Consider the following 27415-nt stretch of genomic DNA (forward strand, 5'->3'; position numbering starts at 1 on the left):
CCAAGTCTCTGGACAGCATTTGGAGGAAGGTGCTCCCTCTCCCCTCCCCCGGTCCCAACTTTTGGGATCCCTTAATGAACATATTTGGAGACTCGGGCCTGGAGTACCATTTGGGGGTGGGGGTGTGTGCTTTTAAGGGGACCCATAAGAGGCAGCCTGTAGGGGACCGTGAGGTTTCGGAGGCTTTGGAAGGGGGCTAACTCTTGCAAGCAGGTTTGTGCGTCTGGGAGGCAAGGCTTGGAGGGGGGTGGGGGGTGCTCGGGGGGACGCTCAGAGCCTATGTATGGTTACTCTGTCCGTGAATCGAGTGCAAATGGGAGGGAAGTTTGTGGTTATTTAAGTCGAGGCGGGAGCTGCGGAGGACTCATTTCATGAGGGCACCTGGTGACAGTGGGCATGGTCGGGACGACGTGGCATTGTGAAGGTATACCCTTTGTGACCTCTGGTCCTATGATGAGATGAGAACGCCTTGGATACCGGGGGCTTTGAGTCTGGGGCACATCAGGGCCCAGACCCCGAGAGCGGGAGCCTTCCAACTAGGGCTCTGAAAGAGATGTCTGCTAGGCTCTTCCTGAGCGGACGTAGAGCAACCGGGCGGTCTTGATCAAGGCTTTTGTATTCATTATTCATGAGGAGGTGGGACCGTGGTGGGAAGCAGATTTTTGCCTTTTTCGCACCGGGTCCACTAGAGGTATCAGTTTATAAATTACTCAGGAGGGGACGAAATCGGCGTGCCCAAGAGGCATATCGCAAAGATATTCCGAAGTCTACTGGACAAATTTGTGTACTGATTAAGTCATACAATAATCAGTTAAGGTGAGTAGCGCCTTGAGTTTTCTGAGGCTTTTCCCCCTCCTAGGGGCGTTGTGCATAATTTATGAGGGGGTGTGACTTTTACAGCTTCATCTGCATGATCCCGAGCAAGCTTTTCCCCCCTTACAGTTCCAGGATTTAAGCCTAGCAAAAGGAAGAGGCCTCCGGCATTGTTCATTCTTTAGAGCTCAGTAATCCTAGATTATCAAGCAAGGCTCTTGATTCAAATCCCATCGATCCTGAACTGTTGAGGGATCCTTGGCAAATCTTTACTGAGCCTGAAATACGACCATAGGATAGGAAGATTCATTTTGCCTTTCTGTTATTCAAAATAATGAAGCAGCTGGCCCATTTTATCTGCACAACAGTCCTAGGAGTTAAGTTATTTGTATACCACTTTATAGATGAGAAAACCAGGACCTAGTCTTTTTCTTGAAGTTGGATTCAAACTCGGTCAGTCCCATTTCAAGGAGTTTGAGACTTGTCAATGTTCTTTCTGTCAGTTTTATAGTACTCATCATGGTTGAACTCTGCAGTACACCTGTAGTCCCAGCTATTTAACAGTCTGAGTCTGAAGAAGTGTTCGAGCTCTGGAGTCTGGAGCCAACAAAGGCAACATAGTAACACCCAGTCCCTTAAAAAATAGTGCTATGATATTAGGTATAACTATGAGTTATATATAGTACTTGCTTATGTACCATTGTTCTACAAAATTACTCAAATTTTGTATTAAGGTAAGTTGTTTCTCTTTCTGGATGGGGATACTGTCACCCAAGTTGGGGGTTTCTTAGGCTGGATGTATTCTCACACCAAACTAATTTTACATTGCGGTGAAAATATATTTATGTGTTCTCTTTCTAAGTAGTGTCGGCATGTATATGGTTCCCAAGGTATGTCAATTAAGGAAAAACCTAGAATCCTCAGAATGCAGAGTTTAAACACAGCAGACAGTAATGTGGGTCTGAGAGCTCTACATCCCAATTTGTTTTTGTTTTGTTTTGTTTTTTGATGTTGCTGTGCTTGATTAAAACCACGTGTAAAAAACCCTGTACTACAGGGTTTTGTATTAAAAAAAATGTCAGTACGGTTCTCAGGCCCATTCCATGATTCAGTTTGATTTTCATAATAGCACATCCCACTTCTATGACATGGGTGGGTGGGTTCTATTACTATGGATATTTTTCCAACTATGGAATCAGACACCTGCTGCCATATAGAGACTGTGGGTTTGGTTAGAGCAAAGAAGCTGTAGATTCTGAGCAGTTGGTGGTAGGGAACAGGGAACTCATGTTCCCCTTGGGTTTTCTCCGTGGCTCTGAAGGGTGCTTATGACTCAATAACAGGAAGGTGTGGCCAAGTTGCTAGTTATAGCATCACAATCCCTATTCGCTGGGCTGAGCCTGAGCATCCCTCCTCATGAATGATTCATGGGTTGAGTGGGACCTTTCTTGACCTCGGGGTTTCCAGTTTGAAGAGTTTCGAGTTTGAACGACTTCACGAGTAGTATTTATTATTCAGAAGCCAAGGGAGTGCAGTTTTCCCTGCAGAAGCCCCATTTCCTTGCTGACGAGGTATTCGCTGCAGCAATAGGCGGCCCTCTCTCTTTTGTTCCAACCCACTGGACTTTATGCATTATTCATGAATAAGATGTAGCCTTGGTCTCCTTAGCTTCCGGGCTGCAGCAAGATCATTCATTATTCATGAGCAGTAGGGTGTGGTTGCAGTGTTCTAACCTCTGCTTTCTGGTTGCGTGGTGTTAGTCAAACAACCCACCCGACTTCATGCATAATTTACGGTCTGGAAGCGTGGCCTTGAGAGTCTTCCTTGGTTTCCGTGCCAAGGAAGACTGCAGCAATTGATTTTTTTTTTTTTAATACATATTCCTTGGGGAGTGGCCTCTTATTTCACCTGTTTTCCTAGTTACCGCTGCGTTACCACCAGGTGGAGCTCTTCCCTTTCTAATGCAATGAGTCACAAACCGGGTCGGGAACCTAAGACTTGATTCATGAGTGGGTGCGGCTCTCTCGCATCCGGGTTTCTGGGGGTGGTGCCCAAGGTTTTGTTCCGGCGTTGGGCTCCGCAGCCGCCATCTTGTGTTGGCGGAGTGGAGGTGGCAGGGACAACTGCATCCACCACGGGGGGAGGAGAAGGCTGCGGCGGAGGCGATTCCAGGCGGCCCAGGCGGCGGGGAGGAGGAAAAGGAGAAAGGTGGCGGCCGAGCTTGGCTTCGGCTCCTTGAGGAGTTGGCGGCGGCGCGACCCGGGGAACCGGCATTGGTAATGGTCTTTTCCAAGCACCTGGCCTGGGCTGGATTTCAGGAGAAATTGAAGGGCTGGGCTGGCTGATGTCTGGGAGGTTGCGGTGTCTTGGACGCCAAGGATCCGTGCAGGAGGGGAGCCAGGGGAGCAGAGCCTGGGACCGGAGCAGTTGTTTTCCCACCTGGGACCACCCTATCTCCTTTCCATCTCTGAAATATGACCTTGGGGTCAGACCCCCCCCGCCCCCCGAACTGCTTATGGTGACTCATGTGTAGTGCCTTTAGCCAGGTGCTAAATTCCATCTGAGTCTTTGCATTTCATCCAAAAACTCCCTCCCGTCTTCCAGATCCAGACAAGCGGGATCACCCTTGCTGGTGAAAGCCATTCGCATTTGAATGCTATTAAAGATTTGTTCCCGAATCTAACCCTTAGGTTTTTTTTTCCTAAATGGTATCCAGCTGGGGCCAGACTACTCTTCTGGGACATTCCGGATAGCCTTCATTTCTGAGAGCCGTCTCTAGCATTTCCTTTCACTAACCCTCCTTTAGAGGTGCCATAGAGATCCGAGGTGGTGACAAACCATTTGGGACTGGCCTTCCTGGAGGAGACTTTCTACAATTGCCTTCTGGAATCTTCACATTAGCCCTAGCATCCGGCTATCAGGGAGCCCACTGGAGCCAGCATTTCTGGCTGGATCTCTCAGCGTCTGCTTTCAGACCCTCCTTCAGTTCCTAGAATCTGCCCTTAGACTTCCCCTACTTTTAAGGAAGTCCCCCACTTTTTTTTCCAATGCTCCCAGTGTTTTCTGCCTCTCCTTCCTCCTCAGCATCTTCCCTAGGAGACATTCTTAACCCCCTAGTGACTTTACCCTGAGCTCTAGGGAAATCAGACACTGTGGGGAGGAACTCTTAGGACACATAATTCTCCAGTAAGAGATTCCCTGCCAGCATCTCCTCTTGCAGACCCTATTGGCTTCTAGTCTCTTCACCTTCCCAGCCCAATCCTAGACCCACTGTCTACCTCCAAAAGCTGATGAGACATCTAGCTAGCTTCTTGTCGCAAATCCACTTAAGGTCCAAGGTCCTCACTATCTCCTGGAGCCCTCAGCTTCTGCTTTCAGTCTCATAAAAGAACCCTGGATTTTTCAGATATCTCTTCCCTCAAAAGATCCACTTACCCTCCACCAGAGTGGAAAAACCCTAATGTCCACTACTCATCTACTCACCCTCTCGTCTATAGGCTTAAACAGAATTGTTCAGAGAAGCCAATTTACACTTGACCTAACCAATCTTTGCTTACTAACCTTTTTTTTTGAAGACTTGAATTGTCTGGGTCCTTCTTCCTCTCTCCACCCTGGCCAGAGCATCTGTGGTACCTACATAACATTCCTGTCAGATCTACATAAGGTCCTTTGTGCTCCACTAGAAATTCCCCTATACTTGAAGTCTCTTGTTCACCAACTGTGTCTCTCCTCAGAGACCCCCAGGACCTCAGGTTCTAAACAAAAATTGCCCCCCATTCCTCTTGCAAGTTCTCCTGCACTTGGCCTCCTACTTACTTGGAGACTGACTGGAGTCTTTCCCAACACCCTTGCCCCTGCCTCCCCTCCACTTTGCCATCTCCCTCAGAGCTCCTTGTGCTCAATCACCTTTCTGATTCCCAAGGGTTTCTCAGTCAACCCTTCCCCAGAAACTTAGCAGACCCCAGAATTGCTTCTCCATGCCCTGATTTCTCCATCTTGCTCCCATCTCCCCCTTTCTGTCCCCTTTCAAGCCTGCTTTAGGATTCCTCCTTCAAGCCCTCCTTTGGTTTGGGGGTAGAGCATACTCAAGCTTCACAGGCATCAGTTTGGAGACACCAGGTTAAGTTTTGAAATGCTCTGTCCCACCTCACCTCTTTCTGAAACAGTGCAAAGATATGTTCTAACAGAGGTCTGTGTACTAATAGGGGCCTCAACACATATTAAGGGAGAAAGGGGATTTGGGAGGTTTACTGGTGGAGGTGGGGATCTTTAGCTTCTTTCTAGGAGTTTGATTCAGACTTCTGCTTGCCTTGTGACAAAGATACTCTAAACTTTGATAACTGTAAGTCCACTTTTGTTTTTGAAACAGTGTAGCCCAGGGATCTTCAAACTTGTAATATTCTTGCTTTAGCCTCTTAAGTACTGAGATTACAGCACTTTTGAACAATTGTGCCAAACCTGCTTAGACTCTGGCTGCCAGCACTAGGATGGAGAGGTGAAAGGTCTAGAAAAGAGCTCTGTGGCCCCGGATCACATCTAATTTGGGGAGTGAGGCAAGATTGTGTTCCAACTGAACTGACCAATGACAAGGCAGAGATAACTAAGTAATGGAGGTGCCCTCAGGTGTCCAGGGAGGAGCTTAACGTGCTTAGCTGCAAAAGTTCTGTCCATAGACCTCTTCTTTGAAGACAGTTCCTTTTGTCCTGGCATTTGGAGAAAATAAGGCTTAGAGGAAATAAGATCCCTATGCAAGGTCAGAAAGCCAGTAAATGGAGAATAAGAAATGCCTTTGTTTCTCTCCTAACTCATCAGGGCCTCTTCCTACATAGGTTGGATCTTAGCATTCCTGGCAGTTTGACTTGCAGAGTCAGATCCATCCCCACCTCTTTTTTCCCCCTTCCCTTCTCCTTAATGCCAGAGCTGGGTTCTGACTGCAGTTCATCCAGAAAAATTTTCCAAATTGTTGCTCACCAGCTTCATGACTGCAAGTGAATACTGGTCTCTGAGCCATTGTGTTCTCATCTGGGTGATGTGAGTAGTTCATGGGCATTGTTAGGATTAGACAAAGCCCTTTACCCTGTGATTGACAAACAGTAAGCTCTGGGTAGATAGAAGGGAGCTCTTGTCATTGTGGTTAGTGTTACAGTGTGACAGCACCAAGGTGGAATCCTATGTATGTTTGTGTGATTGGGTGTCAGAAAAAGCTTAAACTAAAAGCGGTCATATGAACAGAAGACAAGTGTTATCAATAGCTCAGTGCTTTGAGGAGCATTGAACCTGGGAAGGGGAATGATCTGGGGTTTTATTTATTGTCTTCAATGTTTGGGTCTAGTCCATGTCTTAGGTCCCCCATGCCACCATCATACTTTCCTTCCTACCACAGGTGATGTGTGTGTGTGTGTGTGTGTATATATATATATAATGTATATTGCCTCTGAGAACTAGCATGTGACCCTTGGCAAGTCACTTATGGTTTTTCCTTTGTTCAGTAAGGACATCAAACCCTGCCTTGTTGGGGTCAGGACCACTGAGGGGGTGAAACTTGATAACACTGGGAAATAGCTTGGACTTCAGAATCAGCAGATCCTGGTCTGCTCCCGATTCAGCCACTCAGCAGGAACATTGGTCAAGTCACAAAATAAATCCCCAAATGTTTTTTCCCCCTCCCTTGTGAGTTGAGGAGTGGGTACTATAGAAGTCTAAAACTCACAGGAGTGCCCTGAGGACAGGCTTTAAAGTGGGATAGGCTCATTAAAGTGCTTAGTATGGTATCTGGTTCTGAGAGGACTCCTAGTAAATTTATCATCAATGTTCACCTGTTTAGGGGACTCCCCATGCAAGTGAGACCTGGGAATTGTTTTCTCATTCTGCAGCCTGTTTTATTGGCCTGGCTTCAGTTTCCCCTCCCAAAATTTAGGAGATTACACTTTGGAAACCTCCTCCCCTAGCAACTTCTGGGGCCTGGGTTTCCAGCAAGGTGTGACCTGCCTATCCCATCTTATCAGTTCCAGTTTCATATCCCTCTTGAACTCACCTCTGTGTCCCTGGGATTGGCTGCTTGGTTGTACTCACTTCCTTTGTGCCAAGTCTGTGTTTTTGTTGTTTTTTTTTTTTAAACTCCTTGCAGAAGCTATATTACCCCTGTTTTACAGGTGAAGAAATAGCCTCATAGGTTGGCTGAAGGAGTGGCCGGGTCAAGGTACAAAACCCAGTCTATCCTGAGTTCACATCTGTCTTCTGACCTCCCACGAGTCCTGTCTCATAGCTTTTTCTCAGCCACAGGATTGGAGTCTTTTTGTTCTGAGCTGGGGGAGAGGCATTTCATACTCAGACTACCTAGGTTCAAATCCTTCACTATGACAGTGATGTGACTCTGGAGACAAATTACTTCATCTCACTGGAACACTTTCTTCTGTAAAATGGAGTTGGTTCCTGCTTTAGTCTTCCTTTTCCTACTTACCTTTAGCAAGCAGAAAGCCACAGGTATAATCACGTCTCCCTCCTTTTTCCTTCTAGATGTCCAGCTCGCCGCTGTCCAAGAAACGTCGCGTGTCCGGGCCTGATCCAAAGCCGGGTTCTAACTGTTCCCCTTCCCCGTCCGTGTTGTCTCAAGTACCCTCAGTGCCAACCAACGTGAGTGTGCAGACCAGCCAGTGGGTGGGAGAGTCCTATCACCATGCATCTGTCCACACCCCACTCCTAACTTGTCCCTAAACCTGTTCTAACCTCCCATCTGTAGGGAATGGCAAAGAACGGCAGTGAAGCAGACATAGATGAGGGACTTTACTCCCGGCAGTTGTAAGTGAGGCTGAAACCTGGCTGAGGTTGGGAGAGGATGGCTTTGGATGGGGCCAGGCCTCTAACTTCAGTGCTTTCTAACTTGGCAGGTATGTGTTGGGCCATGAGGCAATGAAACGGCTCCAGACATCCAGTGTCCTAATCTCAGGCCTTCGGGGCTTGGGTGTGGAGATCGCTAAAAACATCATCCTTGGTGGGGTCAAGGCTGTCACCCTACATGACCAGGGCACTGCCCAGTGGGCTGATCTGTCCTCCCAGGTACTTCTTCCCAGATTACTTCTTCCTGCTAAAATGCCAGCCCCTCTGTGTGCGAAAGCCTGCTTATTTCTTTCCTACTCTCCCACCCTTGCAGTTTTACTTGCGAGAAGAAGACATTGGAAAAAACCGAGCTGAGGTGTCTCAGCCCCGCCTCGCTGAACTCAACAGCTATGTGCCTGTCACTGCCTATACTGGGCCCCTCGTTGAAGACTTCCTTAGTGGCTTTCAGGTACTTGAGAAATCCCCTCCAGCCCTCTACCTCAATACTGTGTTCTTAGAGTTGTTCTGTATTCAATAAACCAGTCTGGGTACCAGACTCCTCCACACTGGGGATTCTAGACTAGAAGCTTGAAAGGATGAGAGCCTTTAGGAAACATATGGACACAGAAACAGTTCAGTATAGTTGATATGACAGACTATCCTGCTCTGCCCTGCACCTCTGGATCTACTGTGACTTCAAGGAGATCACTTAGACCCGGTGCCTTCATTTTCCTACCTATAGACTAAAAATGGCTGCTATACTGGGGCACTTTTTTTTTTTGCCAGTTCTGAGGCTTGAACTCAGGGCCTAGGCACTATCCTTGGGTTTTCTCAAGTCTAGGTCTTTCTCTATCACTTGTGCCATAGCACCACTTCTGGCTTTTTTCTGTGTATGTGATATTGAGGAATCAAACCCAGGGCTTTGTGAATGCTAGGCAAGCACTCTACCACTAGGCTATACTCTCGGCTCCTGTACGTACGCTTCTGTGAGAGTTAAGCATGTACCATACACTAGCAACTCGCCTGTGGGGGGGGGAGTTATATGGTTATTTGCTAATTTATGAGGCTGCATAGGAAAAGGGGCCTCTGGGAGCTGATTCTACTTCGGGCTCCCTGAGAGGCCCAGGCACCACAGCTGCATCTTAGATGCTCACTCTGATGAATAGAGATTGGTATTTAGGCAGAGAGCAGAGCCTCAGAAGCTACAGCTGAGCAGGCAATGTCTTGAGAACCAGGAGCAGGTGGGTGTGGCTGGAGTGAGCTCAGACTTGGCTGGAAAACAGAGTTTTACCCCGCCTGTGTGTCTCAGGGCATGGCAAGGTTGTAGGCAGGCAACAGTGGGTGTTTGTCAAACAAGTGAGTCAGCTGTTCTCTGAAGTCTCATGCACCCAGCTGCCTCTCTACCTTTTCTGACATAGTCTAGGGGTTCATTCTTCTCACTACTTTCACCTTCACTGATTCTAATGCACAGAAAGGTCTTCGTAGCTTGACCCCTGGTGGTTCATGCCAATAATCCTGATACTCAGGAAGCAGAGATCTGAAGAACTCCATTCAGAGCTAGCCCAGTCAATAAAATTCAGGAAACTCATGTCTCCAACTAACCAGAAAAGGCAGATATGGAGCTGTGACTTGAAGTGGTGAGTGCCAGCCTTGAGAAAAAAAAAAAGCTCAGGGACAGCTTCTAGGTCCTCAGTTCGAGTCCCAGTATTGGCAAAAAGAAAAAAGCCAGGAGCTTGGCCTGTGGTATAGTGCTTGCCTAGCATGCCTGAAGACCTGGGTTCGATTCCCTGGTACCACATACAAGAAAAAGCCAGAAGTAGTGCCGTGGCTCTCAAGGTTCTAGCCTTGAGAAAGTCCAAGGAAAATGCTCAGGCCCTGAACTCAAGGCCAGGACTGGCAGAGAGAAAGAGACACAGAGACACAGAGACACAGAGACACAGAGAGAGAGAGAGAGAGAGAGAGAGAGAGAGAGAGAGAGAGAGAGAGAGAGAGAGGGAGAGGGAGAGGGAGAGAGAGAGAGAGGAGAGAGAAGAGAGAGAGAGAGCGCGCGCGCGCGCGCGCGAGCGAGCGAGCAAGCAAGCGCTCGCGCTGAACCAGAGAGCCCCTGCCACACACACTGGCTTTCTGCCATCCTTCTCTTCCTAAGCCTCTTATTTCTCCACAGGTCGTAGTCCTCACCAACTCCCCACTCGAGGACCAGCTTCGAGTGGGTCAATTCTGTCACAATCATGGTATCAAGCTAGTGGTAGCAGACACTCGAGGCCTATTTGGGTGAGTGCTACCTGTCCCCCTACTCCTTTTTCCCCAGCCCCTCCTAGGTCAAGACTCCCAGCCTGTAACTATTGCATATCCACCACCCAAGTTTTGAATTTGTATGTTTGGCACTGGTGCCATCTGATCCCTACAGTGTTCTCCACGGTGTTGGACTGTTTGGTCAGCAGATACCTAGTACTGCACTTTGAGGGCTGCATGGGGCCAGTGTGTGGGGTCCTTAGAAATCATCTCTGTCCCTTCTCTTACAGGCAACTTTTCTGTGACTTTGGAGAGGAAATGGTCCTCACAGATCCCAATGGGGAGCAACCACTCAGTGCTATGGTTTCTATGGTCACCAAGGTGAGGAGACCAGCCTCAAGGGTCTTGGTGGGGTGGGCAGTGGCATCTGTCTGCTTCTGATTCCCTAAGCCTAACTCTGAAGCATTCTCCTTTTTCAATCAGGACAACCCCGGTGTGGTTACCTGCTTGGATGAGGCCCGACATGGATTCGAGAGTGGCGATTTTGTCTCCTTTTCAGAAGTACAGGGCATGGTTCAACTCAATGGGAGTCAGCCAATGGAGATCAAAGTCCTGGGTGAGCTAGGGTCTGGGGACATCAGAGGGGAATAGGCTAAAGTACTGAAGGGGAAAGAGATGTGCCCTTGGTTTAGAATGAGGGGAGACATGCCCTGAGTGTCTGAAGATGAACCAGAGGCAGAATTTCCTGGGGATTCTAGGGATTAGAGAAATGCTGGGACCTCAGAGGAAAGAACTCTGCTATTTGAATAGAGCAGATCAGAGGATCTCAGACTCACGTCTGAGCTGATCTGGGAGGGAATAGAGGCCTTCCAATATATCCTTGAGGCCAGGGACACAGGGTCTCCTGGGGTCCTAGCTGGCTCTGGGGCAGTGAAGATGGTTTCTTTGATGTCCCAAATAGAGTCTGAAGTGAATGGAGAGATGATTCTTTTCTCTTGAGCTGGTTGAGGGGTAGTTGTGTTCTTGTTCTGTGTGCATTGTGGACTTTGAAGGGTGGGTAGACTGACAATCTCCCCCATCCACCCTAGGTCCTTACACCTTTAGTATCTGTGACACCTCTAACTTTTCTGACTACGTTCGTGGAGGCATCGTCAGTCAGGTCAAAGTACCTAAGAAGATTAGCTTTGTAAGTGTGTGTGACGGGGGATGGATAACAAGCCCATACAGGGTTCTAGATAGTTCCAAGTTCTCCATTCCTCTTCTTTTGGTTCTGATGTCCTACCCATACTCCCTACAGAAATCATTGCCGGCCTCACTGGAGGAACCCGATTTTGTGATGACGGACTTCGCTAAATATTCTCGCCCTGCTCAGCTACATATTGGCTTTCAAGCCTTGCATCAATTCTGTGCCCAGCACAACCGCCCACCTCGGCCCCGCAATGAGGTGGGTGACTTGACCTTCAAGCCAGGACACAAGTCCTTGGCACTGAAGTTCTGACATGTCCCCCCTCATGTCCACTCTCCCTCCCCAACAGTGATTTATCTCATCTTCACTTGGTTTCTTTTGGCCTAATAGGAAGATGCAACAGAACTAGTGGCCCTAGCACAGGCTGTGAATTCCCGTGCCCTGCCTGCCGTACAGCAGGAAAACTTGGATGAGGACCTTCTCCGAAAGTTGGCCTATGTCGCTGCTGGAGATCTGGCTCCCATAAATGCTTTCATTGGAGGACTTGCAGCCCAGGAAGTAATGAAAGTAAGTCTGGGTATAGATGGGCCAGGTGTCTCTCTGACCCCACCACGTGTCCATCTGGGTCAGGCCCTGATGAACCACTGACAACTTCACTCCTTCCCCCATCACCAGGCCTGCTCTGGGAAATTTATGCCTATTATGCAGTGGTTGTACTTTGATGCCCTTGAGTGTCTTCCTGAGAACAAAAATGCCCTCACAGAAGAAAAATGTCTCCCGGTATGTGAATGGGGTCTATGGGGAAGCCAGCTATGGGGGCATTTCCAGGGAAATTCCTCTGTGACCCTCCTCTTCCCTTCTTGTTCCTCAGCGGCAGAACCGTTATGATGGGCAGGTGGCTGTATTTGGCTCTGACCTACAAGAGAAGCTAGGCAAGCAGAAGTACTTCCTGGTAGGTGATTCCATTGGATACTCACTGTGTCCACCTCCCCAACATCTGACCTTCCTAAGGGAGGGTCTTGTCCTTGCACCCATACCCCACCCCTTTTGCCTGGGTACAGCCTCATTTGTCCCTCTTGGGTAGTTCCTTATGGTGATTGATGCATGCCAGTCTTGGGTCTTGAACTCAGGGTCTTGAACTCAGGGCCTGGGCATTCCATGAGCTTTTTTTTCCCCACTCCTGGTGCTTGGGCTTAGGGCCTGGGCACTGTTCTTGGGCTTTAGCAAGGCTAGTGCTCTACCACGTGAGCCACAGCACTGCTTCTGGCTTTATCTGTGTATGTGGCACCGGGAAATCAAACCCAGGCTTTTAAGCACTCTACCACTAGGCCACACTCCCAGCCCTGTCCGTGAGGTTTTTGTGCTTAAGGCTAGTGTTCTCGTACTTGAACCACAGCTCCACATCTGGCCTTTTTGCTAGTTAATAGAAAATCTCATAGACCTTCCTTCCTGAGCTGCTTCAAACTGCCATTCTCAGCCTCCTGAGTAGGCTAGGATTACAGGTGTGAGCCATCAGCACCTATCATGTGAGTGATTTGGACCTAAAGATTTATGGTACTAGCCCTCTTCCCTTCTACTGGCTTCAGAATCACTGAAGAGTGATGGGTGGGTTTGTACCAACCTGCATCATCCTGACAGATGTCTGTCTCTCATCTTGGCTGTTTCCTTAGGTTGGTGCTGGGGCCATTGGCTGTGAACTGCTCAAGAACTTTGCCATGATTGGGCTGGGCTGTGGGGAGGAAGGAGAAATTGTTGTCACAGACATGGACACCATTGAGAAGTCAAATTTGAACCGACAGTTTCTGTTCCGGCCCTGGGATGTCACGGTAAGTTGGGCCAGTATAGGAGATGGAGCTTTTACTGCCTTTTCTTTTTCCCGTCCTTTTTTTTTTTTTTTTTTGTCGGTCCTGGTGCTTGAACTCAGGGCCTGAGCATCACCTCTGAGCTTCTTTTGTTCAAGGCTAGCACTCTACCACTTGAGCCACAGTGCCACTTTCCGCTTTTTCTGTGTTTATGGTACTGAGGAATAGGGCTTCATGCATGCTAGGCAAGCACTCTACCACTAAGCCACATTCTCAGCCCCTTGTTCCCGTCCTTTCTGACAAAAGTCTTTTCTTTCCCTTAGTTTCGGTCATTTATCCAACAAACATTAAGTGTCCTTCCATTGAGTTTATCACTTCTCATCTTTTTTTCTTTTGTGCCAGTCCTGGAACTTGGAAGTCCAGGCCTAGCATTGTAACCTGAGCTTCTTTTTTTTTTTTTTTTTTTTTTTTGCCAGTCCTGGGCTTGAGCTCAGGGCCTGAGCCCGGTCCTTGGACTTTCTCAAGGCTAGAGCTCCCCGGGTCTTCATGCATGCTAGGCAAGCACTTTAACCACTAGGCCAAACTCCCGGCCCTGTACCTGAGCTTCTTTGCTTAAAGCTGGTATTCTGCTACTTGAGCCACAGCTCTACTTCTGGCTTTTTGGTAGTTAATTGAAGAATTTCACTGACTCCTGATTGGGCTGGCTTTTTTGTTTGTGTTTTTTTTCCCTGTTCCTGGGGTTTGAACTCATTGTAGATGCTGTCCCTGAGCCTCTACCATTTGAGCCACAATACCACTTTTGGCTTTTTCTGATTAGTTTATTGGAACTAGCCTTAGGGACTTCCCTGCCTGGACTGGCTTTAAACTATGACCCTCAGATCTCAAGCTACCTGAGTAACTAGGATTATAGGCATGAGCTACTTACCTACCAGATGTCCAGGTTTTTGTGGGTGGGGGTCATGGGGCTTGTACTCAGCCCGAGCACTGTACTTGATCCCTTCAGCTCAAGGCTGCGGCCCTACCTTTGAGCCAAGCCCCATTTCCTGGTGGGAGCCAGAGTGGAATCAAACTGTACCTTGACTTGCATCAGACGATGGCTTTATTGTCTTATTGTTTTCTGGCCCTATTCTATGTAAATGACCTGAGAATTACCATATGAATGTAACAGCTGGAGGTTCCCTGGGTCTGGAGGAGGGAAGAAGGGGGAGTGGAAAATAAACGCGGCAGTCTCGGCAGTCTTTGCCTGGACTGCGGACATCCCGGACCCGGTGTGTCTGTCTCTCTTCTATTTCTTGCTAGTCCTTGCCCCCGATTTCAGGAACCCCAATCTGCGAACCCTGGTTTGCTGCCGGTTGGCCCCGGCAATTTCCTGTTTTCTAAAGGTGAATTGGAGAGTCTCACAGACTTTCGTGCCCTGGCTGCCTTTGAACCTTGATCCTCAGACCTCAGCCTCCTGACTAGCTAGGATTACAGGCGTGAACCACTGAACCACCACGCCTGTCTCAGCTTCTTTTTTCTTTTCTTTTCTTTTTGCCAGTCCTAGGTTTGGGCTCAGGGCTTAAGCACTGTCCTTGGACTTTCTCAAGGCTAGAGCTCTACCGCTTGAGCCTCAGCACCACTTCTGGCTTTTTTCTATGTATGTGGTAGTAAGCAATCGAACCCGGGTCTTCGTGCATGCTAGGCAAGCACTCTACCACTAGGCCAAACTCCCGGCCCCAGCTTCTTTTTTCTTTATCCTTCACTTTTTATCAGTGCTGCTTCAGACAAGCTTAGTGCTGCACTAGGAAGATCCCCAAGATTGAGCCATGTGGTCACATGGATGGCTCTGATTTAGTATATAGAAATGACATAGCGTAATGATCACAGTGAAGAGGCTCATGGGGCCAGTTTGTAAGAGTCTTCTTGGGAGTTGTATTATTTCCCCCAGCTACCAAGGCAGCAATGTACATGAAATGTACATTGGAAACTCTCTAAATACTAGTACTTTTAACGATAACTAGCCAGGCATCAATATTTAATACTAGATAAGTGTGGATGGCTCACACCTGTAATCTTAGCAACTTAAGAGGCTGAGATCTGAGGATCAAAATTCAAAGTTTGCGTAGGCAGAAAAGTCCACGAGACTCTAAATTTTCAATTAACCACCAGAAAACCAGAAATTGAGTTGTGGTTCAAAGTGGTAGAATGCTATCCTTGAGAAAGCTCATAGACAGCGGCTAGGCCCTAAGTTCAAGCCCCACCCCTCATCCCCCAAATCCAAACTACCAGCAGGAAAGGTGACATAAATCAGCTGTTTTCTGAGAAGAGTTTAGGTACAGTGAGCCACCGTCACCAATTAGGCAGTGATGGAGAACCCTCCCCAGTTCAGCTTCCTAGACTCAAGCTAAGGGCCAACTTGAGAAGCAAGTTTTCTCTAGGATTTTTTGGGGGGAGGTCATGGGGCTTGAACTCTGGGTCTGGGTGCTGTCCCTGAGCTCTTCAGCTCAAGGCTACTGCCCTACACCTGGACATGGTCATTGTCCCTGGGCTCTTCAGCTCAAGGCTACCATCCTACCCCTGAGCCACAGCCTTACTTCCTGTTTTCTAGTGATTAATTGGAGGTAAGAGTCTCTGGATCTTTGTTGCCCGGGCTGGCTTTGAACTTTGATCTTCAGATCATAGGCTCCAGAGTAGCTAGAATTACAGGCGTGAGCCACCGTGCCTGGATCTTTAGGATTTTGCTGAATTGGTTAACTCTTCTCAGCAAAGTTGGAACTGAGTTGAGCCTTCCGTAGGTACGTGTGTGTGTGTGTATTTTTTTGTGTGGTACTAGGGTTGAACATAGGACCTCCTACAGCATGCTAGGCAAGTGGTCTACCACTTCAGCCACACCACCAGCACATCAGTGTTTACTCATTAATCATCAAGGTTTTTTTTGTTTTGTTTTTGTTTTGTTTTTTTTTTGTGGGTCATGGAGCTTGAACTCCGCCTGGGCCTTGAACTCTGCCTGGGCCTTGAACTCTGCCTGGGCGCTGTCCCTGAGCTCTACAGCTCAAGGCTACCACCCACTTCCCATTTTCTAGAGGTTAATTGGAGTCTCAGGTTCTTTTGCGTCTGGGTTGGCTTTGAACGTTGATCATCAGATCTCAGCCTCCTGAGTAACTAGGATTACAGGTGTGAGCCACCACACCTAGCTGTTTTTCCCTTATGGGGGCAAAGGGTAATATGGGATTTGAACTAGGGGCCTCATATTTGCTAAGCAGTTGCTTCACTTGAGCCATGTCCTTTGCATTTTTTTTTTTGCTTAGCTAATTTTCAAATAGTGTCTCACAGTTTGGGGGTTTGGTTTTTGCCTGGGTCAGCTTTGGACAGTGATCTTCCTATTTATGCTTCCTAAAATAGGTGGTATTGTGGGTATGTGCCAAACAGTTACTATGGGATATACTGTTCTTGACACTTAAGGTATATTAAGAGTGAAACAAAGATTGTGATTGGCTTAAAGGCAAGTAGCAAACAAAAGATACATTAATGATAACAGTAGTGAAGTCTGTCACTCATATTTGTCATAAACAGCTTTGTGAAGGAAGGAAAAAAATTCTTGCTACTCAGGCTGAGATTGAAGGATCATAGTTAAAAGGCAGCCTAAGCAAGAAAGTCTAGTCTGTCTTTTTCTTCCCAATAAGCTATCAAAAAGTCAGAAGTGGAGCTGTAGCTCAAGTAGTAGAGTGCTGGCTTTGGTCAAAAAAACTCAGGAGGGGCTAGGAATGTGGCTTAGTGATAGAGTGCTTGCCTACCATGCATGAAGCCCCTTAGTGCATAAACAGAAAAAGCCGGAAGTGGCACTGTGGCTCAAGTGTTAAAGCACTAACCTTGAGCAAAAGAAACTCGGGGACAGCACCCAGGCCCTGAATTCAAGTCCTAGTACTGGTACAAACAACAAAAACACTAAATGAGAAAGGGAAGTTGAATGTCTGGAGGAGGTTTGTTTTAAGTTGGGATAAGAGTTCTGAGCAGAGGAGGGGTGGGTTCTGACTTGGACTTATTTGTGTTATAGTGTCTTGATTGTATTTGGGGAAATTTCTAAACCTGGGTGCTGCTGCCTAAGAAACAACATAGATGTTGAATGGGCAACCCCTCAAAAGACATCCAGCTCTTTGTTTCCGATATATGCCTGTCCTCTGCTTCTCTTTATACCTAGCTCCTGCCACATTTCTCATAGTTCTGGTGAAGGGACATTGTCTCAGGCTGTCTCCTTGTAAGCCAGGAGTCTCTGGATCTTAGGACTTTTTACAACATTAAATAAAATTTCAGGATAGTTTTCTAGGTGTTTTGAGAGCAGATGCACAAATAACTGACTTTTGTCCCCCTATTCCTACCTTGGAACTGCACCACTTCACACACTAGAAATTAAAGTCCGACACAGCCAGTGCAGCTGTACGCCAGATGAATCCACACATCCGGGTGATAAGCCACCAGAACCGCGTGGGTCCTGACACAGAGCGCATTTATGATGACGATTTCTTCCAAAACTTGGACGGAGTAGCTAATGCCTTGGACAATGTGGATGCCCGTAAGTTCAGTGGCTAATAAGAACATCCAGGGCAGAGTTGGATATTTGCATATGTGTGAGGGCTGCAGGCCTTCCTGTCCTTTCCTGACTCACCCTTCATGCTCTCTATCCAACAGGCATGTACATGGACCGCCGCTGCGTGTACTACCGAAAGCCACTGCTGGAATCAGGCACACTGGGCACTAAGGGCAATGTGCAGGTGGTGATTCCCTTTCTGACAGAGTCGTACAGCTCCAGCCAGGATCCACCAGAGAAATCCATCCCTATCTGTACCCTGAAAAACTTCCCTAATGCTATTGAGCACACACTGCAGGTGAGTGGCTCTGCAGGGAGGAACAGAAGGTGACCCAGCCTAAGCATGAGATGTTCTACTTCCCACCTGACTGCTAAGGCTTCTAGAATGATTCATTCTTCTATTTACCCAACCATAGACAAGTGTAAAGAGTATTATGATGAATACTCAAATACCACTGTTCACCTAGGTTTGACAGTTGTTAAATGGTTTGTCCATTTCTTAGGTTAATCTGATCTATCTTTAGTAGTGGTGGAGTTTACCATGGGATAGCACAACATTGTCTCTTTCTCCTCCTCCTCCTCCTCCTCCTCCTCCTCCTCCTCCTCCTCCTCCTCCTCTTCCTCTTCCTCTTCCTCTTCCTTCTCCTCCTTTTCCTTTTCTTTCTCCTTCCTTTTTTTTGGCCAGTTGAGGAACCTCAGGGCCTGGACCCTAGAGCATTAACCTACCACTTGAACAACAGCACTACTTCTGGCTTTTTCTGTTTATGTGATATTGATGAATCGAACTCAGTTTCATGCTTGTGAGGCAAGCACTCTACCACTAAGCCACATCCCAGCCCACCACTTTATTCTTCCTACTATTTCAGTCTGCCTCTGCAAAGTAAGCATGTATGTCCAAAATATAGTAGGGTCTTCCAATGCCAGCAGTACGGATATTTGAACTCAGTCTCTCCCTCTCTCCTGTCTCCTCTCCTGTTTTTTTTTTTATAAATTAAGATATTTTATTTATTGTTTTTTTTTGTTGTTGTTGTTTTGCCAGTCCTGGGCTTGAGCTCAGGGCCTGTCCTTGGACTTTCTCAAGGCTAGAGCTCTACCACTTGAGCCTCAGCACCACTTCCGGCTTTTTTCTATATATGTGGTACCGAGGAATCGAACCCGGGTCTTCATGCATGCTAGGCAAGCACTTTAACCACTAGGCCAAACTCCCGGCCTCCTCTCCTCTCTTCTCTCTTCTTTCTTCTCTCCCCTCTCCCCTTTCCCCTCTCCCCTCTCCCCTCTCCCCCCTCCCCCCTCCCCCCTCTCCCCCCTCTCCCCTCTCCTCTCTCCTCTCTCCTCTCTCCTCTCTCCTCTCTCCTCTCTCCCCTCTCCCCTCTCCCCTCTCCCTTCTCCCCTCTCCCCGCTCCCCTCGCTCCCCTCTCTCTCTCCTCGCTCCCCTGGCTCCCCTTGCTCCCTCCTCTCTCTCTCTCCCCTCTCTTTCTCTCTCCTCTCTCTCTCTCTCCCTCTCCCTCTCTCTCTCTCCTTCTCTCTCTCTCTCTCTCAGCTTTTTCACTCAAACCATAGCGCCACTTAAGGCTTTTGTTAGTTCATTGGCGATGAGAATTTCGTGGACTCTTCTTTGTTCAAGTTGGCTTCAAACCGCAATCCTCTGATCTCAGCTTCATGAGAGGCATGAGCCACTGGCTCCTAGCTGACTTGGTATTTATTTGTCCTGGGGGTGCTGTTCTGTGTACTATGGGGAAACTCAGTATCTCTGGCTTCAACCTACTCAATACCATGGCATTCCCTAACCACTGTAACAGACAAAAATTTCTTCAAATGTCTTGGGGGGAAGGGACATAGCATATGCAATGTCAGTCCCAGTTGAAAACTAACCCAACCATTTTTTCTTCCCTGTGCCAATACTTGGGCTTGAATTCAAGGCTTCATATTCTTAGTTGACTTTTTTGCTCCAGGTTGCTGTGTTCTACCTCTTGAGCCATACTTTCATTTTCCACTTTTTGCTGTTTAATTGGAAATAAGAGGCTCATAGATGTTTCTGCTAGACTGGCTTTGAAACACAATCATCAGATCTGATCCTTTCGAAGTAGTCAGGATTCTAGCCTTGGACTGCAGTGCCTGAACATTTTCATGCTGAGCAAAATTAGTGGTCACTTATCTCCAGGTTTCTTCAGCTGTTGTTCAAAATGAACTTAATAACTAGTTTGTTAGAACATCTATATGCATATGATGTACTTACATGTAGAATAGTGCATATGATATGGTCTCACAAAACAAAATTTACCTAAGTGACCAGCTTCAGGCCACAAGCAATAGAGCGTGTTCTTAGCATGCATAAGGCTCTGAGTTCCATCTCTAGCAAAGCAAAGAAATAGATACAATTTATTACTTACTTTTCTTTTGTTGGTACTGGGATTTGAACTCAGGGTGCGCAGCTTGCTTGTTTGGCTGGAAATACAGTCTCACAGCCTTTTTTGCCTGGACTAGATTCAACCCCCAGTCCTACAGATATAGTTAGAACTACCTATGTAAGCCACTGGTGCCTGGCCCCATTTGTTACTTTTTTTTTGGTCAGTTGTGGGGCTTGAACTCTGGGCCTGGGCACTGTCCCTGAGCTCTTCAGTTCAAGGCCACAGCGCCACTTCCAGTTTTCTGGTAGTTAATTGGAGATAAGAGTCTTACCTGCTTTTGTGCCTGGGCTGGCTTTGAACCAAGTTCCTCAGATCTCAGTAACTAGGATTACAGGTATGAGCCATCAGTGCCCAGAGCCATTTGTTACTTTATAGCCACTCCTTGAGGTAGGCATTACTATTGACAATATCTAAAGGATATAGTATGTAAAGATATTGTCACCTGTGCCTGAAGTCATAAAACTAAAACGTAATAAAGGTGGAGTTTGAGCCTAGACCACTTAACACTTGTATTTTCCATACTGTGTCCTGGGGATTCTCAAAAGACAGAGCTTCCTTCTTTCTGCCAGATCTCTCAAGCCTGAATAAGAATCAGTTTGCATTTTTATTTTTTTAAAAAAAATTTTAAAAATACATTTATTTCTCTCCTTTTCTTTCTTTCTGTGCACATTCTGGGGTTTGAACTCAAGGCTTGGGCTCTGTCTCTGAGCTTTTTTTGTTCAAGGCTACCACTTGCGTCACAGCTCCATTTCTGGCTTTGTGGTGATTAATTGGAGAAAAGAGACTTCCTGGGGTCTGGGAGTCTGGCCCAGTGGTAGAGTGCTTGCCTAGCATGCTCAAAGACCTGGGTTTAGAAAAGCTGGAAGTGGTGCTGTGGCTCAAGTGGTAAAGTGCTAGTCTTGCGAAAGCCCAAGGACAGTGTTCAGGCCTTGACTTCAAGCCCTGGACCAGCAAAGAGAGAGGCGGGGGAGGGAGAGGGAAAGGGAGAGGGAGGGAGAGAAAGAGACTTCCTGTTAGATTGGTTTCAAACTGATCCTCAGATCTTACCCTCCTGAGTAGGATTACAGATGTGAGCCTCAGGGCTCAGCCTAATAATTTCGTTTTCCTTTTTTTCCCCATTAAGGTATAATAGCCTATGCAGACTAAAATAACACAGATCTTAATAGTTTTTTCCATATGTAATTTGGTATGATCTGCTGCTCAGGTCAAGTTCATTGGTTCTGTCTTTTTTGTCTGTGTCAGCGGGGGGAGGGGGGTGGTTGGAGAACAGAGTCTTATGTATAACCTGGGCTCTCCTGAAAGAATCTCATGACTTTCCTGTCCTGGCTGGCTTTGAACCCTGATCTTCATATCTCAGCTTTCTGAGTCGCTAGGATTAGTGAGCCACTGGCACCTGGCTAAACACAGGTTCTCTGTGTTGAATTTACCCTGACACCTGGTACCGTACCGCTTGAGCCATACCTTCACTTTCAGCTTATTTTTCTGGTTCACTGGAGTTTTGTAGAATTATCTGTCCAAGTTGCCTTTGAACCTTGGTTCTCATATCTCAGCCTCCTGAGTAACTAGGATTACAAGCATGAACAAATGGTACATGGCTGCTTGATTTTTTTTGCCAGTCCTAGGACTTGAACTCAGGGCCTGAGCACTGTCCTTGGGCTTGGGAATCAAACCCAGGACTTTGTGCATACTAGATGAGCACTCTACCACTAGGCCATGCTCCCGGGATTGGCTCCTTGATTTTTAAACGTGAAGTGAGGGGTAGAGAAGGAAGAAGATTGGGATCTTCTGCTTTCCAGAGCAGTAATGTACCGCTTCACAAGCCCATGTTGGTCTACCATTGCCTCAGTTAACCTGTTTGCTTTGTCTGCAGTGGGCTCGGGATGAGTTTGAAGGCCTCTTCAAACAGCCAGCAGAAAATGTCAACCAGTACCTCACGTGAGTAACTGGCCCTCCCTTTGTCCTGTTTCCTGCCAGCCATAGTCTTCTGTGTGCTTTCTAACACTGTCTCCCTCAGCACCAGGCACGCTTTTCAGAAGAGTTTAGGGAATGCTGGAACTTTTCGCTGATGGGGCCAGGAGATTAGCTTTTCGTGGAGAAGGTGGGATTGCCCTGAAGCCTCCTGGGGCTGTTGTGTAATCCTGCCCCTCGGCCCTCTCCGCTCCCTGATAGAGACCCCAAGTTTGTGGAGCGGACATTGCGGCTGGCAGGTACCCAGCCTTTGGAGGTGCTGGAGGCCGTGCAGCGCAGCCTGGTGCTACAGCGACCACAGACCTGGGCCGACTGTGTGACCTGGGCCTGCCACCACTGGCACACCCAGTATTCTAACAACATCCGGCAGCTGTTGCACAACTTTCCTCCCGACCAGGTAATGCCCACTTGCGTGCTCAGTTGGCCACAAGCATTCCCCTGCAAAACTGGAGTCTGCTGTGAGCTCTTCAGATGGCTTTTTGGAGTTACTAATCCACCCAGCTGTAGCCGGTGCCCTGAGGCAAGAGATGTCAGAAGAATGATTAAGCCTGGCCTATTTGCTCCTTTCCCTATTCCTAGAACCGAGGGACTTGGTTTCTGTTTCCTTTGCCTGTGGTAGTGCCTAAGTGTGAGTGCAATTCTCAGTTCTCTTTCAACTCAGCAAGGCACTTCTCTGGACTAGTTTCTTCAGCTATGAAATGGCAACTATCGTAATCTGCCTCACTGGGCATTTTAAGAGGATTCATTAGTATTTTATAGACTTCATGCAGTGCCCAGGAATCTATATAAGCCTGGTAATATGACTCCGTGTCTTAATACAGGGCGATTTCCTCAGCATTGGTGGTAATCCATGAGCAAGGGTCCACTTTCACTCTGCCTTTGGAATATCTCTACACACAGCCATATAGCATGGGTCTTTTGTGATTGACTGGTGTGCCCAGCCAAAAATAGAATTGAGGCATGTGCCAAACCCAAGGCAATGAGTCAGGATTGCCAGAGATGTCTGCAGTCCTGTTCCTCAAATCTCTCTTTGTCCTTTAGCTTACAAGCTCAGGAGCACCATTCTGGTCTGGGCCCAAACGCTGTCCACACCCACTTACTTTTGATGTCAACAATGTAAGTTTCCTTGGGGGCCTGCTGGGATTTGGGAAGAGGTAGGCAGTTGGGAAAGTGCTGTCTCCCCATTTTTTTGAAAGCTAACATGTTCACTCTGCTCTGCCTTCCCCCAGCCCTTGCATCTGGACTATGTGATGGCTGCTGCCAACCTTTTTGCCCAGACCTATGGGTTATTGGGGTCTCAGGACCGAGCTGCTGTAGCCACACTCCTGCAGTCGGTGCAGATCCCTGAGTTTACCCCCAAGTCTGGAGTCAAGATTCATGTTTCTGACCAGGAGCTGCAGAGTGCCAATGCCTCTGTTGGTGAGGGGGTTTGGCCAGTTGGCCAAGAATCACTATCCCCACTTTTCCCCAACCTAATCCAGTTTCCCCACCAGTCTTCATTCTGAAATAATGACTCTTTCATGTTCTCTCTGCTTAGTTCTCTTTCTCTTTCCTTCCAACTCTTTCATAACTTCCCAGTGACTTTCTCCTCATATTTCCTCCCACCTGACTTCCATATATCACCCCTTCCCCCTTTCTCCTATCTATTGTCTTCCCCTCAGATTTTTCATGGCTATCTCGTTCTATGTTTTCACTTTCTCCTAATGTCTTACTTTGTGTCTCTAGAGATAATCTCTATTGATGCCTTCTTTCTCACATTCCCACTCCGTTATTTTGTTCTTCTTCTTTCCTCTTACCTTTCCATTCTCCAAGAATGTGTCTCCCTCCGAAAGTTTGCATTTACCTGAATTTGTTTTGTCCCACCCTGCATTTTCATTTCCACCTCAGATCATCCCCTGGATCTAAAAGGCTGTGGCCCTTCTCTTTGTGCAGATGACAGCCGCCTAGAGGAGCTCAAGGCTACACTACCCAGCCCAGACAAGCTTCTTGGATTCAAGATGTACCCTATTGACTTTGAGAAGGTACTGGGAAGGAGATTCTGGGGAGGGCCAGGACGATGGGCTTGCGCATAGGAGAGGTTGGCAGAATGGATGTGTGGGCTATACAGTCAGTCTTAGGCTATTGTGAGGATCAGCTCATGGTCCTACTATGTGGCTGCAGTGTGGACAGATGAGCAAGAAATTTGTAGTGGAAGATACTCCCTTGAAGCCCAAGAACCTTCCTCCTTACCTCATTCACTCTTTCCACTCATAATAGGATGATGACACTAACTTCCATATGGATTTCATTGTGGCTGCATCCAACCTCCGGGCAGAAAACTATGACATTCCCCCTGCAGATCGACACAAGGTGAGGGGAATCAGCCTGGTATTCCTTCCACCCCCTCCCAGACTTGTGTTCCTCACTTTTGTCTCCTTCTCTTAAGTCCTGAGCTTCTCGCCACTTACCTCCCTCATTTCTTATCTCACAGAGCAAACTGATTGCAGGGAAGATCATACCAGCCATTGCTACAACCACAGCGGCTGTGGTTGGCCTTGTGTGTCTGGAATTGTACAAGGTAGTGCAAGGGCACCGACAGCTGGACTCCTATAAGAATGGTTTCCTCAACTTAGCCCTGCCCTTCTTTGGGTTTTCTGAACCCCTTGCTGCACCTCGTCATCAGGTAGGCCCCTGCAGTAGGAGGTGGTAGATGGGTTATGTCTTGGTGTCCATCTTGGTCTGATTTGCATCATACCCTGTTATTGGGTAAAAATTCCTGTAGAGCCCCAGGGACTTGTCTTTCAGCTGTAGCTTACCGCAGATCAGGGTTTGAGATTTTAATTATGGGGTAGTCAGAGAGCTTGCTGGAAAGATGACTTGTAAATTTACACTTGGAGGGGTGAGAAGACAAGCCTATGTAGGCTTTGATGGCGACTAGGAGATGGCTCTTTCCAAAAGTACTGACTGAGGTAAAGTGTGCCTGGCATGTTGAAAGAACAAAAACCAGTAGAGCAGTATGACTGAGAGGATGAAATCAGTATATAAGAAGAGAATAGACTCATAGTAGCATTGGGCTTTGTCATTTGTCATTTATCATAGGGGGGTTATGCTTCCTTAGAGTGACATATCAGGTTCAGCCACAACACAGTTTTTTGGTTTGGGTTTGATTTTGTTGAGACAGGGTCTTGCTGTAGCCCAGGATGGCCTGAAACTCCAGATACCCCCCCCACTAGAGCCTCCTGAGTGCTGTGATTACAGGCATGTGCTACCATGCCCAGGGACCAAAAGGTTTTAGAGTGGGATTGTGATCTGATGTCTGCATGAGTATAGTAAGGTGGAGACAGACTGAAACTGGCCCCTGTGAGATAGCCCTCATTCTGTTCTCCTTACACTGTAGTACTATAACCGAGAATGGACACTGTGGGATCGCTTTGAGGTACAGGGGCTACTGCCTAATGGTGAGGAGATGACCCTCAAACAGTTCCTTGACTACTTTAAGGTAAGGCCCTAACTCACCTTCACCAGGGGAATGGGTGTATAGGTGACTTGCTGTCCTCTCCCTTCCCCTATGACACTGCTGTTTCCTTTTTCTCCCCTTTAGACAGAGCACAAATTAGAGATCACCATGCTATCCCAGGGTGTGTCCATGCTGTATTCTTTCTTTATGCCAGCTGCGAAGCTCAAGGAACGATTGGATCAGCCGTAAGTTGGCCCCTGCCAGACAATCTGTGTCCTTGTTTGGGTCGTGAAATTTCAGTTTGCAGCTGCCCCTCTCCTGTTGACCAATCTTTACCTGCTCTGACCCTCTGCCCTCACCCTATCCCTAGGATGACAGAGATCGTAAGCCGTGTGTCGAAGCGAAAGCTGGGCCGCCATGTGCGGGCGCTGGTGCTTGAGCTGTGCTGCAACGACGAAAGCGGCGAGGATGTTGAAGTCCCCTATGTACGATACACCATCCGCTGAACCCTGTGGATGTTCTCTAGGCTGGCCCCAGTCTCCTTTCCCAGCCTTCTTCTAGCCCTGGTTCCCATTTGACCTCTGGCAGTGGTACAGCTAGCCAAGCCTGGTGTTCCCTCATCACCCTCTACCTGAACTCCCATTGCCACTGCTTTCTACCTATTTGAAACCTAAATCCTAATAAAAAAAAAAAGATACCAACCCAGAAGTGGCCTGCCTTGCTGGTTCCTGGGAAGGAAGAAGTTTCCTAGGTCTGGTTCAGATGGTCACTTAAAGTTTCCTAGGCTGGTGTCTACAATCCTAACTACTTAGGAGGATGAGATCTGAGGATTGTTGTTTGAAGCAATCTCAGGAAGACTCGTGTCTCCATTTAACCAGCAAAGACCTAGAAATAGAACTGTGGCTCGAGTAGTAGAATGCAAAAAATCTAAGGGAGCTCACACCTGTAATCCAAGCTACCAGGAGGCTGATATCTGAGGATCATAGGTCAAAGCCAGCCCCCAGCAGGAAAGTTATGGAGACATTTCTCATTAACTACTAAAAAGCTGGAAATGGCTCTGTAACTAAAAATGGTAGAGCCCTAACCTTGAGCACAAAAACTCAGCAAAAGAAGCTCAGGGATAGTGGCCAGGCCCAGAGTCAAGCCCTAGGAACAGCACACACACACACACAAACACAAATAATGACAGCTACCAGGCCCTGACTGAGTTCAAGCCTTAGTATCAGCACAGGAAAAGGTTTCCTAGTCAAAGTGGGGGAGTTGTTCACTTTTTTCCCTCTGTTTCTCAGACATGAAAACACTGGTAAAGCCACATAGAACAGATGACTGGTTTGGGCTGGGTGCACATCACACCTTGTTCCTATCCTGTCTCCTTGAAGAACAAATTGGCTGTGATCAGGGTCAACATGCTTATGTCTTTAGGGCAGATACATGCCCCCTGACTGAAAGTGCTCATAGGTTTTTAATAATCATTTCTTGTGGCACTGAAAATAGTGCCCTTAGGTCAACTGGCCTGAAAGGCCATCCAGCACATTGTAGGGGTTATTGTTTTGTTTTTGCCTGCCCTGGGGCTTGAGCTCTGGGCCCTGGGTGCTATCCCTGAGTTCCTTTTGCTCAAGGCTAGAACTCTGCTTCTTGACCCATAATGCACCTTCCAGCTTTTTCTATGATTAATTGGAGATTAAGAGTTTCATGGACTTTCCTGCCCAGCCAACTTCGACCAGCAGTCCTCAGATCTCAGCCTCCAGAGTAGCTAGGATTATAGGCATGAGTCACCAGTGCCCAGAAACACATTGCAGTCTTTTTTTGCCAGTCCTGGGCTTGAGCACTGTCCTTGGACTTCTCAAGGCTAGAGCTCTACCACTTGAGACTCAGAACCACTTCCGGCTTTTTTGTATGTATGTGGTACCGACGAATCGAACCTGGGTCGTCGTGCATGCTAGGCAAGCACTACCACTAGGCCAAACTCCCGGCCCCACACATTGCAGTCTTTATGGAAGCATTTAGTTGACATATAGAGAGGAAAAGACCCTTTTCCTGCTTCACCCTGCCCCTCAGGCCCAGATTTAGACCTGTATGCCCCTTTAAAGGTGCTCAAGAGAGCTGGCTGTGGGAGCACCCACTGGTTACTACTCATCACTAGTTTCACAAAGCTCTGTCCTTGATCTTGGCTGAGCCTTCCAGACTATG

At 47.6% G+C, this 27415-nt stretch overlaps 1 protein-coding gene across 1 annotated transcript; it reads left to right on the forward strand.

The window, feature by feature from the left end:
* Window positions 1-2893: 2893 nt before the first annotated feature.
* Window positions 2894-25933, forward strand: Uba1 (ubiquitin like modifier activating enzyme 1). The gene is made up of 26 exons (XM_090326608.1): window positions 2894-3089; window positions 7330-7446; window positions 7553-7611; window positions 7701-7869; window positions 7964-8098; window positions 9794-9900; window positions 10152-10242; window positions 10345-10477; window positions 10950-11047; window positions 11159-11305; window positions 11438-11614; window positions 11723-11827; window positions 11919-11999; window positions 12718-12873; window positions 17233-17398; window positions 17515-17711; window positions 21692-21756; window positions 21991-22186; window positions 22831-22905; window positions 23019-23208; window positions 23722-23810; window positions 24046-24138; window positions 24260-24451; window positions 25166-25267; window positions 25370-25470; window positions 25596-25933. The coding sequence occupies exons 2-26, from the start codon at window positions 7330-7332 to the stop codon at window positions 25729-25731; spliced, it is 3177 nt and encodes a 1058-aa protein (XP_090182734.1). The 5' UTR covers window positions 2894-3089; the 3' UTR covers window positions 25732-25933.
* Window positions 25934-27415: the final 1482 nt, after the last annotated feature.

The sequence above is a fragment of the Megascapheus bottae genome, chromosome X (genome assembly GCF_031878675.1).
Source record: "Megascapheus bottae isolate mThoBot1 chromosome X, mThoBot2.hap1, whole genome shotgun sequence".
NCBI classification, from domain to species: domain Eukaryota; kingdom Metazoa; phylum Chordata; class Mammalia; order Rodentia; family Geomyidae; genus Megascapheus; species Megascapheus bottae.

What these genes read in the sequence shown, in the direction of transcription:
- Uba1 (XM_090326608.1), top strand. Translation starts at nt 7,330, where the DNA reads ATGTCCAGCTCGCCGCTGTCCAAGAAACGTCGCGTGTCCGGGCCTGAT. An exon ending in CAGAAGAAAAATGTCTCCCG is followed by an intron (nt 11,828 to 11,918) that starts GTATGTGAATGG and finishes CTTGTTCCTCAG; the next exon opens with CGGCAGAACCGTTATGATGG. An exon ending in AATGTCAACCAGTACCTCAC is followed by an intron (nt 21,757 to 21,990) that starts GTGAGTAACTGG and finishes GCTCCCTGATAG; the next exon opens with AGACCCCAAGTTTGTGGAGC.